The sequence below is a fragment of the Triplophysa rosa genome, linkage group LG4, assembly GCF_024868665.1.
Source record: "Triplophysa rosa linkage group LG4, Trosa_1v2, whole genome shotgun sequence".
NCBI lineage: Eukaryota > Metazoa > Chordata > Actinopteri > Cypriniformes > Nemacheilidae > Triplophysa > Triplophysa rosa.
The window spans coordinates 3,166,621-3,179,971 of NC_079893.1; the positions used below are offsets into that span (position 1 = coordinate 3,166,621).

At 43.5% G+C, this 13,351-nt stretch overlaps 1 protein-coding gene across 1 annotated transcript; it reads right to left on the reverse strand.

Moving 5' to 3' along the window:
* Positions 1–283: 283 nt before the first annotated feature.
* On the reverse strand, positions 284–13,318 carry gas6 (growth arrest-specific 6). Its single transcript, XM_057332409.1, has 15 exons — positions 13,028–13,318; positions 12,722–12,882; positions 10,571–10,595; positions 10,399–10,461; positions 9,074–9,196; positions 6,598–6,717; positions 5,384–5,509; positions 3,479–3,600; positions 3,023–3,141; positions 2,700–2,889; positions 2,390–2,554; positions 2,074–2,242; positions 1,722–1,864; positions 1,075–1,279; positions 284–1,002 (listed from the first exon to the last, which is right to left on the reverse strand). The coding sequence occupies exons 1-15, from the start codon at positions 13,086–13,088 to the stop codon at positions 851–853; spliced, it is 1,944 nt and encodes a 647-aa protein (XP_057188392.1). The 5' UTR covers positions 13,089–13,318; the 3' UTR covers positions 284–850.
* Positions 13,319–13,351: the final 33 nt, after the last annotated feature.

The following is a 13,351-nucleotide window of genomic DNA, read 5'->3' on the forward strand; positions in this document are numbered from 1 at the left end:
ATTCTTGAATGATGTTGGATCTTTTACGAGATGTTATTTAGTGTTAAACTGTATGTTTCTGTTTTGTATGTTAAGTGTTCTGAATTTAGTGTAGATGCATAAAAATCAGCGATATGGTCTTGACAGTCACATAGCGGAAGTTTATGTGGAATTAAAAGACAAAGTACATAAACAACATACATGTTAACTCATGTGATGACATCACTTCCTGGCTCTGTCTGTTCTATCGAATCATGCGGTCTTGTTGATGATGTAACTAATCATGTGTGATGGACTCTCCAGACTTGAGGAAAACCAACATCTGCCTTTATTTGTTTACAATGAGCGTCTCTGTATCTACCTAGAAACTGAGCACAAACGAACGAAATACAAAACGTTTCAGTGTACATTGATTAAAAACACAAACTCAAAACAAACAAGAGACTTAAAAACAAACTAAAATACTTAAAAAAAAAAAAAAAAAAACAGGATATCGCTATGATTTTGAGCACCTACATCGAGGCCTTTGGCTGTCTGGAGGCCTTTGGACATTAAGGTTGTTGGATGTTTACAGTCACATATTTACACGTACAGTATATTACAGCGATCGCAATCTCAGTAGCTCGTGTTGTGTCTAACGTAAGCGTCCTCTACGTGTCAGTGAATAATAATACATAATCTATGGCGTTACAGTGTGTCTACATGGCGTGATGTGTGCGTGATGTGCGTGTGCTTTAGGTCTAGGAGGTGTTGAAGGGAAATTGCTTTGTAAGGCCTTAATGGAGACGATTACTGGACCCGGATGAAACATCCCTCGTTTAGAAGCACTCTTGAATGGGATGTGGGGGCGGCCGGCAGTGGGTTCGAGCTGTTATTGCGGAGTGCTCACTAGGGGGCAGGAGTGAGACCGAATGTCGTTGTGTTTGTGTTGAGCTTCGTCCACGTCCAGCAGTCGACCGTTAACTCGCACATCCATACAGCCCGTGTAGAAGGCCGAGACGGGTGTGGACACCAGAGAAACATCTGCAGAAGAAAGAAAACGTTTAGCGTGCGGGTCTGTTTTTACCAGAGCAAGTGTTGAGGATTATATCTCACCTGGAATTCCTCCGATAAATGTGCTGTATGACGACAGGTCGATCGCTTCTAGATTCTCCACCAACTCCATACGGCCGGGTTGGTCGTCCACCTCCAGTACGGAGCTGTTTCCCGTCACAGTGACGTTCAGTGTGTGAGTCTCAGAGTCACAGAGATCGACTGCGGCGCTGGCCACAATGACATCACCAAACGCCACCAGCACATGCTGCAACATCAACACGATTAAAGGTCCAGTGTGTCATTTTTTGAAGGAACTATTGACAGAATTGCAATACAATATACATAACTATGTGTTTTGAGGTGTGTAAAGACCTTACATAATGAACGTTGTGTTTTTATGAGCGATTTCTATCTACATACACCGCGGGTCCCCTTACATGGAATTCGCCATGTTGTTTCTACAGTAGCCCTGAATGGACAAACTGCTCTACAGAGTGCGCTTCGTAAATACGTTATCGCTTTCGGCAAAGAAGCGCAAACGTCTTAGTTTTGTGTCAGCCACCGTAGTGCTTCGAAGGGGAGGGGTGGAGTGAGCCATTGGTTGCAATTTGCAACCTCACCGCTAGGTGCCGCTAAATCTCATACACTGCACCTTTAACTTAGGAAACAACTTTCCACTGTTTTAACACGTTGCATTAAACACACACCTCTTTCCACTCGAGCGTTGCAGGATGATAGTCAGAGAGCGAGATGGAGAACGGGACTCTGTCCTGGTGGACCAGTGCAAACAGGACGCCCATACTGGAGGCAGGACGCAGGGTCAGCTGGATCCTGAGGGTCTGATTGTCTCCTGCAGGAAAAACATTTTTAAAATGTATTATCATGTGTAAATACTTCACCATTAAAATCATCCTGTTCTTTATTACACGCTCCTAACACAAACACACAAGCACACGAACACACACACACACACACACACGCACACACACACACACAATCGCACACACACACACACACACACTCTTTCTTACACACACACACTTAGTCAGACACACTCACCGTGGCTGTGATTGAAGAAGGCAAACCCGTGGCCGGGGTAGAAGGCGCTGTGGTCCTCTATGGCGTAGCACTGCATGCGCTCGTTGTGGCGGATAGTTTCCTGAATGGATGTGTCTTCACCTGTTAACCAGCGCCAGTCCTTCATGCACGCGTCTAACCGAGGATTCACCTGCTCACACACACACACCACACACTTTAACACCCGCTCAGATCCCATCATAATCACCCACAGCGCTTTACTCTTTCCGTGTCAAAATCACGAGTCGCCGCTATACACAGCACATCTAAAAGACTCTGATTTAAAGATGTTTCTCACCTTGCTGACAAGCCCCTCCTCTTTGAAAGGAACTCCGCCCACGGTCAGGTTGAGCTCATGCATGCCTTTATTCATCGTGAACAGATCGCCAGTGACTGCAATCTTCATCACCGCCTCCCTGTCGATCTTTATGACGAGACTCCGCCCCTGCTCCTCCACTGAGATCTTTTGAATATGATGTCATTTAAATTATACAGACATGATGTAACGCACTTTCTTCTTCGATGATCGTGTTAAAAAAACATGTTTTTCATTTCTGAATTGAAACTTTTATTTCAATAAATCTTTCGTGTCAGTAGTGACCTCTGACCTTGTGCCACTGGCCGTCGTTGACCGCCGGTCCGCTGCTCGTCACCCGACTCACTGCTCCGTATTTCAGCTGCAGCTCCAGTTTCCCACGATGCATCACCAAAACAATCCAAGAGCTGCTTAAGTGACCGCCGGCGAAGAAGATCACGCCCTCCGGGTCATAGGTCCTGAGGTCAAACTCTGCTGTGAAGCTGCAGGAAACAGGAAGCTGCAATCTGATCATTTTACCCACGATGAAACACTAAGCTATTGTGACAGCCCCACTACACGCGTGGCTCATATCAAACGAAGCGTTCTCAAGTAATATAACGCAGCGTTTCTCACCCGGTCTGAACCCGGCGACGGAAGCGCAGCCTGACGACGGGAATCCCGCTGAACATGCGACCCAGATACAGCGAGCGAGAGTTTCTCCTCATGTCCAGAGGCAGCCGGTCCTCAATGACCTAAACACACAACATTATTATTCACAGAAACGAACGACCCGGACAAAATATTCTTTTCTAACGCCTAAAATTAAAGATCACCCCCCAAAACAAATCTGATCATACAGGTTGACTCTTTCTTCGGTGGAACGCAAAAGAAAATATTTTGAGAAATGTCTCGGTGGTTTTCTGTCTAATATAATATCTTCTTTTGTGAGTCGTACAGGTTTGGAACGACATGAGGATGAATAAATAAGGAAAGTATTTGTATTTTTGCGTGTATAAGCTTGAAATCTAGAAAAAACATGGCACACAAAGAATGTGTTTTAGGAGTCGGTGATGTAAAGGAGAGTTTTACCTCGCAGCTCATCATATCCTGCGCGAGTCTCTTGCCTTGCCGCCCATCACAGTGACAACGGAAACTTCCAGGCGTGTTCACACACTCCTCCTCACACACGCGCGATTCACACTCGTCCACATCTAAAAAAAACAAACAAACAAACAAGAGAGAATGCTGGACTTTATCCCTCATGCAGACAGACACGAGTGTGTGTTTGCTCATGACTTCCATCAGGACGAACATCATTCACTCTTAATGCTGCTCACTTCTAAAAGAGCAAATAATTACAAACATTATAAACATGTGACCTCATGACCACGCTTCACATGCAGCATTTATAAAGCATTAAGACAAATAAAGAGTGACAGCGTGTTCCTCTCAGGATCTGATCTGTGGCCTGCTGAAGTCAACAGGAAATGATTTTAAACCGAGACACACACACATCATCATCATTCTCTTGTTTTGGATGAGAAAGCGCATCGTTTACAGCAAAGATGAGATTGCAAACATTCTTTGCTGAAGGTTAATGTTGTTCTTTTATTAAATGCATGAACTTTGGCTGTAAGAAACAGTTATTCAGGAACTTGGGTGGGGTGGGTTTGTTCAGACAGAAACAGTGCACACTGCTGTTATGCAAGCTACACACTTTTTCCCCGAACACTTCAGACGGTGGACAAATGTTTCCAAAAACCATGTGGAGACACCAGAATTACCACACGCTAAAGGACACTTCAACTGCGAACTGTACTGAGACTGTACTAATTTCACTTTTGCACTGCATGGTGCCATCAGGTTTAGTACGACTCGGCTCGGAACGGCTCACTTCACTTCGGCTCAGTTTGCTTTTTAGTACCGCTTCAAAGTGGGTGGGAATGCTCTTCTGAGGACTGTTTGAACTCTTTCCCGTCATTTTAAAACCAACAGTTCCCTGCCAAAGACAGTTATTATGGCAATCGGTGTTTGTACTGCTGTACAGCAGGTGGCGCTGTTACGCACCTTTGGAAAAAGTATAGAATCTCTGAACCTTGAACATATATTTTTTGGGGGGTAAATATTTGATCTGTTTTTAATCATTGATCGTTGAGTCTAATCTGGGCGGAGTCTTTGACAAAAAATGCTCATTATCTCAGCCGAAGAAACCTACCCACGTTTAAGAGGTGATAAAAAAGAACACATGAAGATAGAAGAATACGGTTGATGTTGTTTAAAAGCAGAGACTCTGTTCTTTCATTTGATGTATTGTTTGTCCATATTCATTTCAGAAGGCAACGTAAAAAAAAAAGCTGGCGGGGAAAGAGTTAAGACTGCATTGTTCCTAGGGCTGTCAAACGATTAATCGCGATTAATCGCATCCAGAATAAAAGTTTGGGTTTACATAATGTATGTCTGTGTACTGTGCATTTTAATTTTGTATTTATAAAAACAGACACATTTATTTAAGAAAAAATAAAATGTTAATATTAATAAACATTTACATATAATTTAAATGATTGGAAAACATAAACAAATCAATTTAAACATTTTCTAAATATATACACGTTTGTGTACATGTATGTGTTTATAAATACTAAATTAATATGCACAGTACACAGACATACATTATGTAAACACAGACTTTTATTCTGGATGCGATTAATCGCGATTAATCGTTTGACAGCCCTATCTGAGAATGTTCAAAAACTGTAGATGTCTACAAAAGACTGCACAAAAAGTTTTCTGAGACTTCTGAGGACTGTACTGAGACTACAATGAGAATGTTCAAAAACTGTAGCTGTCTACACACCAGAAACAGCTCAGACGGAGCATATGACGGATATGAAGGCTCAACCTCTGTTCTGAGATCAGTTTTAATACCTCTCAGGGCCCGTGAGCGTGATTGTAGGACAACTGTGATCTCCTCACAGACTTCCTGTCTGCACTCACCCACACAGCTCTTGGTGAGGTTGTCATAGACGTATCCCTCCTCACACAAGCATTCGAAGCTTCCGATGAGGTTCCAACAGCGTGCTGTTCCGCAAACACCAGGAGTTTCCTCGCACTCGTCCACGTCTGTGGAAAAAAAGATGACACACTCAGAAAGCTCCGAACAACGTTTTGGAACATCACTGATGCTAAAAATGAACATTCTGGAGGAAACTGCTTGTATATCCAGTGCAACGTACAAACAAAACGAACAATTATTAGCAGTTGCAAGGTGCTAATTTGTAGGGATGTAACGATTCACCGTGAGCCAGTTGAAAATCGATTATAATATGCAACGATTCAAGTCGGTTGAGACGTTATAAAAAGCGCAGTACATGTTTTGAACAGCAGGGGCCGCTGTTTTTCTGCAAACGTGGATATGCGGATATTTATGAAAAAAGTAAAAGTTAGGAAAAGCACAAAGTCTTAGTTTGTTTACACACTCTTGTCAATTACATCTCACGTCTTGCATTATGTAATAAACCTGTGCACATTTATTTACTGTAACATCTTGCTCAAGACGTCTGGAAAACAAGAGTTTGTATTCGGTCGGTCCCATCATGAGTAGAAACTGAGTTTATAAGAGAATTAAGCACAGTCAGACAGTCCGACTGCTGAAGACCTCTTCTGACACCACTGAGGCTTATAAGTGATGCATTAGGACGACATGAGCAGAGATGTTTGAGAAAAGAGCTGATGAAGAAGGTTTCACTCAATTCCAGTGTCTAGACGATCCAAGCCTCTCACGGACTCCCCTGCTGCTTACTGCTTGCGTTTCTCTGCAGATCCTTTCATCGTAAAGCGTGTTTTTGCAAATCAGCTGGCAGTGTATCTGGTTGCCACGACAACACATTCACAAGCTGCTTTTGGTGAAAAAGTGCAGATTGAGAAATGCCAAAGCAATTCTGGAAACTAAAATTTGTTATTTGTCTGTAAATCGACACGTGAAGCGCTCTGGAATACTCGATTCTGATTGGTCAGTGGTGACCCTGAAATGTGTTTGTGTAATGTTAATGTTTCTTTACTCCCATCAGAAAAAAAAATCACAGATCTCTTTTACTGTACTTCTCATAAACGTCAATGAGATTAAAAGCAGAGCACATGAAAACTTTCCTGAAGTCTCCTGAAAAAAGAAATCTCAGTTTCATTCTCTCATACAGTGCTAAAGCACTTACCCACACACGCGTGGTGACCCGAGAGCCTGTAACCATGGCGACACCAGCAGTGGTAACTACCCCTGGTGTTGTTACACTCGTGCTCACATCCTCCGCTACTTCTGTTGCACTCGTTCACATCTGAACACAATCAAAAACACACACTGTTAACCAATCCCAAAACTTACTGAATTCAATGTCTGCTTTCTGATTGGACGGTGCTGCGTTTGTGGGCGGGGCCATGCAGCAACACAGAAGCTCAGTGTTGAAACGCTATTATTAATGACTCATCTGAGCTCGGCCGCTCTTCAAAGCCTCTTCAGTCTGTGTTTGCTGGGTCGCTTTTGGACTCCGAGCTGCTTCAATGACTCACAGTTCGTGTGCAGATGAATAAAACTTCATTTTTACATTCAAATGTCTGTAGCATAAACAGTGAATGATGTTTTCGCTGCTCGGGTTTAAGGTTTGTTTTAATCAGTATGCACAGTATGTTCTTTCATACCAATATGAAAGAAAGATCGCTGATCTCTTTAATATCTCAGTTATTTCTCATAGACCTCAGTGACATTACATGGAGAGCAAATGTGAGCTTATGTGCGAGATGTCAACAATGTGTCAAACTGAGCTCAGATTTGTCATGTCTGCAATCAAAAGTCAATATGAACTCAAACCTTTCTCCTCAAATTTACCCAAATCCAGATTATTTTACCTCTACAATTCTCATCTGTTTCTGTTTTTATTTGTCACATCCACACGAAGCCAGAGCTTTCCCTATCCGATCTCTTTTTTTCCTTTTCACGGCGTTGAAATATGTGTACACACTAACCCGGTAAACCGACTCAAAATGATGTAGTATACATGCCAAATCAGTATTCTGCCACAGAGATGCACTAAAAACGGAGAAGGAGATTTGGAGCATGCGCATAAACTTTACGCGCTGGGGTGATGACATCATCATTTCAAAATATATAGGGATTATACGGATAGGCTGTACACACGAAAACGCAAGGGTGGCGTTTTCAGGGCTATCCAGTGACTATGGGACCCGGTTTCAAAAAACAGCGGTTTCGGCTCCCAAAACGACAGATCCGTGTGGACGAAGCAATCGTTACAAAATACAAAATCTTTACGTATACAGCTAAACGTGTCTCCGTGTGGATGGCACCTAGGGGTCAGTATAGTCCGGCCGTCCACATGACGTCATTTTCGTCATCGGGGGGTCCGCAGTCATCCGCACACGCCGCATGCAGCCCAATTTTTGAGACTGCGCGGATGAAGCGCGTACGACAGCGCTTGCGCAGGAAAAGGTTGAATAGGCCGAGTCCACTCGGTGACATACTGCGCATGTGTCGAAGTCGTCTATCCTCGCTTATCCCCGATTGAGTATGCTCAAGCCACGGGTATACTCGACTTTCCGTGTCCGTCTCGCGCACAAACGTCCGAGTTCGACACATGCACAATACGAACGAGTATGTGTGCTCTACCAGACCGCCAGAGGGCAGCGCTGAGTCGCGTCATTCACAGACCCACTGCAAAATTAATGATAGAGGAAGTCATTCGCCATTGCAAATAATTCGAGCAAACAGCAAGATAACAAGAACAACAACCAAACAGTTGTACACGTCACGTCCGCACGGTCTCAAAAAATGTGCTGCGCACGGATGGGGTGTGCGGATGACCGTGGACCCTGCCGATGACAAAAATTACGTTATGCGGGCGGCGCGCAGACGGCCGGACCATACTTGCGGCTTCAAGAAGCTGTGCGGACGCGTTTGTGCGCGAGACGGACACGGACGCGGAAAGTCAAGTATACCCGGCCCTTAAATTGACACTTAAATGAAACACAACTGAGAACTCCATCAAAGGGCTATTAAGGAGAAACCTCTGAGGTAGGCTTAACAACATCAGCAAATATTATATTGTGTTTCTCTCTCTGTCCGTGTGGTAAAGTCATCTTGCTGCAGAATTTGCTGATTCAGCCCCTCCACTGTTGAATGGGCGTATCTGCAGAGTTTCACCACAGTTAAAACTCTAAGATCTATAAGTACAACCTGTGCTGAGCTCAATCCCAGAATGCATCATCTACAGTAACACAAGCCAAATAGTGGGTCACACAGCGGACAGAAAACTGTAAATCACCGCAGCTTTCTCTGCGTGCTCCAGTCTGGTCCTGACGATGGGAGATACTCTCTGTTCCAACCACAAGAACATCCCGAATCTAAATATGCTTTTTGTTCACAGCGGGTTACTGACCGTGTCAATAAATCAATGATGACTTTGTTACCAGAAGAGGACACGTGCCAATATTCTTAAAGATATAATCTGGATTCATGTTTTTTAACAATTAGTAAAAAATAACATTACTTTTGATCATCCTGATGCACTAAACATCATAAAGCATGTCATGCGAATCATATTAAGATATATTATGTGACACATTCAGAAAGAGTCCAGTTGCTTTTGTCATTGACCTGACCGTGTGAATGTGTGGCTGTACCTTCATCACACCTGACACCGTCCCATCCTGTGAAACAATGACAATGAAATTCTCCTTTCTTATCCTCGCATCGCACCGTGCCGTGAGGATTACAAGGGTTGGACGAGCACTGATCCGGGATGTCTGAAAAACAAAAACATGAAGCCTATTATACCTGTAACGTGACAACATGGCAAAGAAAAATAAGATATTCAATAAATAAAACAAATGGGAAGGCCTTATCCATGAGAAGTGATTGGATAGTGGGATGATGTGTTAAATCTGCTTGTGCACCAGTGTCGGCTTTTTTCGAATAATTGTATGATTCACATTGTAATTCATTCGAATTAGCCACCTTGCAAAATCGTTAAAAATCCCACACGATCAGGCTGGATATCTTATGTTATTAAACGGACTAGTATAAAAATGTCTGGTGAATCTGAGCGTTCAACAGCCACTGTGGCTGGTGGTATAAGAGGTTTATTCTCCAGAGTCTGTTCTCACAGCTGAACGTCTGCTTTAAAAGCTCTTCGGACTCTTTCTCATCTGTAGTTTGGCGACGATCGGCCTATGGTGCGTTTGCTGATGGTGCACGTCCAGCCTTAGAGGAGAGAGACACACAGCTTAGCTCTCTCTGACTCGGGGATTCTGGCTGGACACAAACCGACCAATCACAGCGCAGCACGAGGAGCCGGCACGACCCTGCCTTCTGATTCAGCAAAAGTGTGCAGCAGAGGACGAGCCTCCGGCAGACGTCAGCACAACGTCACGTCACACACCAGAGGGGCTTCATTCATACAGAGGGTCTCACACACACACATTAATACATCTCATTAATTCAAAGCTGCTGAGTGAATGGAAGATACAGAATGAATCAAGATGTTTAGATTCTTGCTCCATGTGAGCTTTATGAAGTTATAAATAACTCTCCTGGATAATACAATATCTCCGTGTCAGATACACTGCAGTATTCACAGACATAGGCAGATAAATACAGACAGACAGATGCAGGCATGCAGACAGGCAAAGACAGTCAGACAGACAGACCGAAACACGAATAGGCTTAGACAGACACATATAGATGCAGACAGACAGAAAGGAATAGACAGACAGGTGCAGATAGACAGATACAGACAGACAGGTGCAGATAGACAAGCGCAGACAGACATGTGCAGATAGACAAGGCGCAGACAGACAGGTGCAGTCAGACGTACAGATAGACAGGCGCAGACAGACATGTGCAGTCAGACGTGCAGATAGACAGATACAGACAGACAGGCGGACAGGCAAAGAGTGACAGATGCAGACAGACAGGCCCAAAGAGACAGACAGATATAGTCACTTACTGTGGACACAAGTAATCAGATCTTGTTTCTTCTTTTCTGAGTCTCCAAACTTCTCCAAACAAACTGAAGGAAACGGAATTTGATGGAACTGATATGTAGAATATGACCGCACCTCTTATTACAATCTTTTATATAAAACCACAAGAGAAATAAGAAGCTTAAAAAAACTCACCCACATACTTTGGGTAGAAAAATTCCTGTAAAATATAAAAGATAGATTTATATTATCAACCTTCGTCAATCAATCCGATTCAAATGTTGAATTAAAGCAGATATTAAAACAAACACAACACATTTGAACTGCTAAGCCCAGAACGGAGAATGTTTCACATGCAGCGTGTCTGTAATGCGTCGTGTTCCAGCTTGCTCAGCTCATAGTTGTGCGTCTCACACTGGGGTGGATAATATTGCTTCAGATTTTTTGATAACTTTCCCTCTAAGCAGTCTAAAGAATGTGCTAAAAAAAACTCCACAGTTGACTCTCAACATTCCCCTTGAGTATCCCTGCAGTATATGAAGAACCAGGATTAATAAATCTAAATGATGAGTTTTATAATTCCAGTAACCTCTCATGCCCTCTGTGTTCTGCTGTCCGTCATAAACTGATCAACGTCAAACTCATCTACCTCTGTAGATAAAAATGCACCTGGCCACTATTGCATTAAGGACACCACAGAACCCGATTCATATTACATAATCCCAAGTGGACGGGGCCGCATACATTCTTCCCGCATGCAGAGGCTGCAGGTAACCCGGTAACTGGCATGCTGACTCACTCACACACTGCAGTCAAAAAAGTGCAGAGTCAGAGATGCGGATCGCACGCGCTACCAGTGAATAATGCATGCCAGACTGGAAATCCAATGTTACTGTCACTCTGGGGAGGAGGCGGCTGCACGCAAACCTCACGGGCGACACGCAAACCTCACGGGCGGCACGCAAACTTCAAGGCTACAAACAGTCACAGGTTGATAAACTTCATGGACATACAACTTTCAACATCACCTTGCCTCACCTTCACTCTCATCTCATGCATTTCAACTTGACCAAAAGCATGGCCATGTGCTCTTGCACGCTTCTCGAGTTCATGCTAATAATAGTAAGTATTACAGCGCTGATGTCATAACCTTTCTTCGTAGTGAACACACACAGAGAGCTGTATTAAAAACACGCCCAATCGTTACGCATCAAATAGGCTTACATCTAATCTGCACGTTCATGAGGTTTTAAGATCATGCGCATTTGCGTGTTACCGTTTCACACGAGACCAGAAAACAAAACATCAGACGTGTGGCGTTTACATTATTCTGTATCAAAAACACATTCCAGTGCTGGGCTGTCAGTCAATGTGACACAGTCCCACAGGGGCCAATCAGAAACGCCACAGACAGTTTCATTTGCATATCACCCTGCCATGTCGATCAGGGCATAGATAAATTTGGCAGTAGGTTGATCCATATGTTAAGTTGTACATTTTCATTACAATTAATTTGCATTTTTAACTATCCAGGTCTACATGTACTCCATTAATGCAACCACTAATGTGACACACTTTAACAGACTAAAATACCCATTTACCTACAAAATACTGCATTTGTATTTACTACAGTAAAATTCCTATATACTATAGTGATTTCGCATTTTGACATAGCAAATATTAATCTACTACACATTACTTAATTCACTATAGTTAGTCAATAGTGTAAGATAGTATAGTATATATTAAGGTGTAGACGTTACTTAAATATACTACTGTATACTACACTTACTATACAAAACACTGAACTACACTACAGAATTACTTCCTGTGAGTTCACACTAATTCTGGTGTACTTTCTAATGGCATATATTAAACATATATATTAAGCATATTTGTTACACATAGGCCTAACTATATTTATATTAACACATTATTGGTTACAATATTGGCGTGTTGATAAATTCACGCACATTCTGGACTATATGCATAAAAATATAACTAAAGTGGATCATTTGTGAGTAGCTTGATGTAAATAGGCAATGACCTCTAAAGACAGAAACTAAACCATATTGATTATTTTTGCTATAGATTTATTTTCATATATTTTATAGTTGTAAATGACCTGAGAAAAAGCTGTCATGTGACACTTGTGTCCCTGCCGGAAATAATCGACTCGATTTACCTCAGATACTCCGTGAGTATTGTCGCGTGCACACTATCAAGTGGATGACAACGCGATTACTGTCCCCCGCGTTCGGTAATCGATTATAAGTGTATCGGTTAGAAAGCAGTACGGACACTTTGTAGTAGATATAAATGCATCACTGACAAGGATCTGCTCACCGTCTCGGGGTCGTTCTCAAACACCTCCCTCGCCTCCTCTTTGGAGCATCTCTCCTCCACACACTCCCGCTCCAGATGACCCTGTTTGGTCTCCTCAAACACCTGGTAAGCTCTGCGGTGTCTGCGGAGAAAGTCGTTCGCCTCCTCCGGCGACAGAGACACTGCAAACAAGCGGAGAGGGGGCGTGAGAGACGAGCTCCTCGTGCGGACTTCTGCCTGCGCGAGACACTGCGGTTCGACCGACCTGAATCGGTGTCGTTCCGTGACTTTGTAGTGCACTGCGCGGGTGTTTACTTGCGTACTTACACTGTGAGGAGCCGCAGACGAGCAGCAGGATCCAGCAGCAGCTCCGCACGAACTCTCTCATGTTCAATTCTGCGTCAAACCCGAGCTTTCCGGACCGGAATCTTCCACATTCAAAGCCGAACCCGAACTCCGTCGTTTCTGCAGCGAACTCAAGCTCTCTCTCTCTCTCGCTCACTCAACGCGAGCGGCAGATTCGACGCTTTCATTGGAGGAAAGTTGCAGCACGCTCGCGCAGGGAGGTGCAGGTTAAGATCGGACTCGGATTCTCACTGCGGTACACGAGCAGTTTAAACCCACTGCGTTACTCAGCCACACGCCCTTACA

Excerpts from the sequence above, each read along its gene's own strand:
- gas6 (XM_057332409.1), bottom strand. The coding sequence starts at position 13,088 with ATGAGAGAGTTCGTGCGGAGCTGCTGCTGGATCCTGCTGCTCGTCTGC. Across the intron at positions 1,865-2,073 it reads CTTCTTCAATCACAGCCACG|GAGACAATCAGACCCTCAGG; the intron begins GTGAGTGTGTCT and ends TTTTTCCTGCAG. Across the intron at positions 1,280-1,721 it reads CAACGCTCGAGTGGAAAGAG|CATGTGCTGGTGGCGTTTGG; the intron begins GTGTGTGTTTAA and ends TTGATGTTGCAG.